General features: G+C 36.8%; 1 protein-coding gene across 3 annotated transcripts; it reads left to right on the forward strand.

Moving 5' to 3' along the window:
• The first annotated feature begins 212 nt into the window (after positions 1-212).
• On the forward strand, positions 213-2,090 carry LOC129476753 (heat shock transcription factor, Y-linked). Of its 3 annotated transcripts, XM_063635499.1 has the most exons (3): positions 420-430; positions 529-796; positions 1,275-2,090. In XM_063635499.1, exons 1-3 carry the CDS (start codon positions 420-422, stop codon positions 2,013-2,015), a joined length of 1,020 nt encoding a protein of 339 aa, XP_063491569.1. In that variant the 3' UTR covers positions 2,016-2,090. The 3 variants fall into 3 exon arrangements, with proteins under 3 accessions (XP_063491570.1, XP_055125587.1, XP_063491569.1); XM_063635500.1 differs by having other exon boundaries at positions 213-796; positions 1,523-1,770; XM_055269612.2 differs by having other exon boundaries at positions 215-796.
• The last annotated feature ends 361 nt before the right edge of the window (positions 2,091-2,451 follow it).

Raw genomic sequence — 2,451 nt, forward strand, 5'->3', positions numbered from 1 at the left:
CTGCAGCGAAGAGATTTTTGCAGCTTACATTGTGTAAGTGAGCGGTCTATATTTTATTTTCACTGGATACATTTCCCAGATTGGGAAGGAAACCCTTTGTGCTAGATTTTGTTGGTTGCTCAGAGACCAAAGTCCTCTCGTGATGTCATTGTTACTCAGATTGGGAACCATTGTGATGGTCTAGATTACTTTACCTGCCTAGGCCTTCTGAAGCAGCATTTGAAGCTGCAGTCTTGAAGTACCATGCAGGCTGGAAGAGTAGCTAAAGAAATATTTATTTGAGATGGCACATGTTTCTTCAGAAACTCAAGATGTTTCTCCCAAAGATGAATTAACTGGTTCAGAAGCCTCCGCTAGGTCTCCAGTGTGTGAACACACCTTCCCTGGGGACTCAGACTTACGGTCAATGATTGAAGAAAATGCTTTTCAGGTTTTGTCACAAGGGTCCTTGTTAAAAAGGCCACGTTACACAGTTTGTGTCTCTGAACCAGATAAAGATGATGATTTTCTTTCTCTGAACTTTCCCAGGAAACTTTGGAAAATAGTTGAAAGTGACCAATTCAAGTCTATTTCATGGGATGAGAATGGAACTGGCATAGTGATTAATGAAGAACTTTTCAAGAAAGAAATTTTGGAAAAAAAGTCTCCTTACAGAATATTTCGGACTGCTACTATCAAAAGTTTTCTTCGACAGCTCAACCTTTATGGATTTAGTAAAATTCAACAGAATTTTCAAAGATCTGCCTTTCTAGCCACATTTCTGGCAGAAGAGAAAGAATCCTCTGTCTTAAGCAAGGTATTTAACATATTTCAGTTACCACTTTATGTAAAATATATATGTAATTTTACTTTGTACATCAGTAAATATGTTAATACATGCAGTAAGACTAGATTTTGAAAATTATGTAAAATATTAAGGTAGAAATTATTTTTTTGAAATTATTGTGTTCAGCTTGAGCATTAACCTTTTAGTGTTTTAAGAAATTTTGCTAACAACTTTGAATCTTACCCGTGAACTCCAAATCAATGTACCAAAGCCACTTAATGAAATATTACTATTAACACATAATGTGTTTTCACTTGAGGGCTTAACAACTTGAGTGGTTTTTCCCAACAAGCACATTCTTAAAAATAGTAAACAATGTCTACAAGTTATTTGATGACATTAAGTTTGTGTGGTGAAAGAGAAATCTGATATTTTGTGTGTTATGTTTGTTATTTTCACTTGTCTCTTGGCTTAAAATGGCACTGAATTCCTTTTTCTTTGGTTTTAGTTAAAGTTCTATTATAATCCAAATTTCAAGCGTGGCTATCCCCAGCTTTTAGTAAGAGTGAAGAGAAGAATTGGTGTTAAAAATACTTCACCTATGTCTACTTTATTCAATGAAGATTTCAACAAGAAGCATTTTGGAGTGGGGGCTAACATGGAGAATCATAATTCTGCCTTAGCTGCTGAAGCTACTGAAGAAAGTTTATTTTCAGCCTCTAAAACTTTAAATATGCCAAGAGAATCTTCTGTCAGACAGATAATTGCAAATTCATCTGTCCCAATGAGAAGTGGTTTCCCTCCTCCTTCACCTTCAACCTCAGTTGGACTGTCAGAACAAATTGCAACAGATCGACATGGTATTTTAAATCAATTGACCACTATTCATATGCACTCTCATAGTACCTACAGCACCTACATGCAAGCAAGGGGCCACATTGTGAATTTTATTACAACCACAACTTCTCAATACCACATCATATCTCCCTTACAAAATGGTTATTTTGGGCTGATAGTGGAACCATCTGCTGTTCCCCCAAGATATCCTGTGGTATCAGTCAATCAGGCTCCATATCGTAATATGCTACCAGCAGGCAACCCGTGGTTGCAAATGCCTACGAAAGCTGATAGATCAGCTGCCCCTCGTGCCAGGCCAGCTCTTCAACCATCACCACTGGACAAATATCACCCTAACTGCAATGATCTGCCATTAAAGGAGGACCAGATTATGCATGACAATGGAGACTAACATTTATATTGACAAAAAAACCCCTAAAAATTTCTGCAGTTATCTTATTGAACAATAAAATTGCATGTTTACTTATATGTTTGCTTTTCCTTTATTTCTAAAAGTATGGTTAAGAATAAAATGGCGTTTTGTTTCACTGGCAGGCTATAGTACTACTTTTTACCAAAAATACATATGGGCTTTTTGATCATTTGAAAGGAAATTTGACAGGTGCCTTTGTAAGTTAACTAATTTATTTCTCTTAAGAGGAAGAGATAATAAATTCTTTGGGTCCATTTTCTGCTGAAACAACACAATACCACTGCCTGGGTAATTTGTAAAGAAAACTTATTTTGCTCATTTTTCTGGAGGTGGGGAGGTCCAAGGGGCTGCATCTGGTGAGATCTTCTTTCTATGTTACAACATGGCAGGTTGGCCTCCTACAGTGAAGGGCATG

The sequence above is a fragment of the Symphalangus syndactylus genome, chromosome Y, assembly GCF_028878055.3.
Source record: "Symphalangus syndactylus isolate Jambi chromosome Y, NHGRI_mSymSyn1-v2.1_pri, whole genome shotgun sequence".
In the NCBI taxonomy this organism is placed as follows: domain Eukaryota; kingdom Metazoa; phylum Chordata; class Mammalia; order Primates; family Hylobatidae; genus Symphalangus; species Symphalangus syndactylus.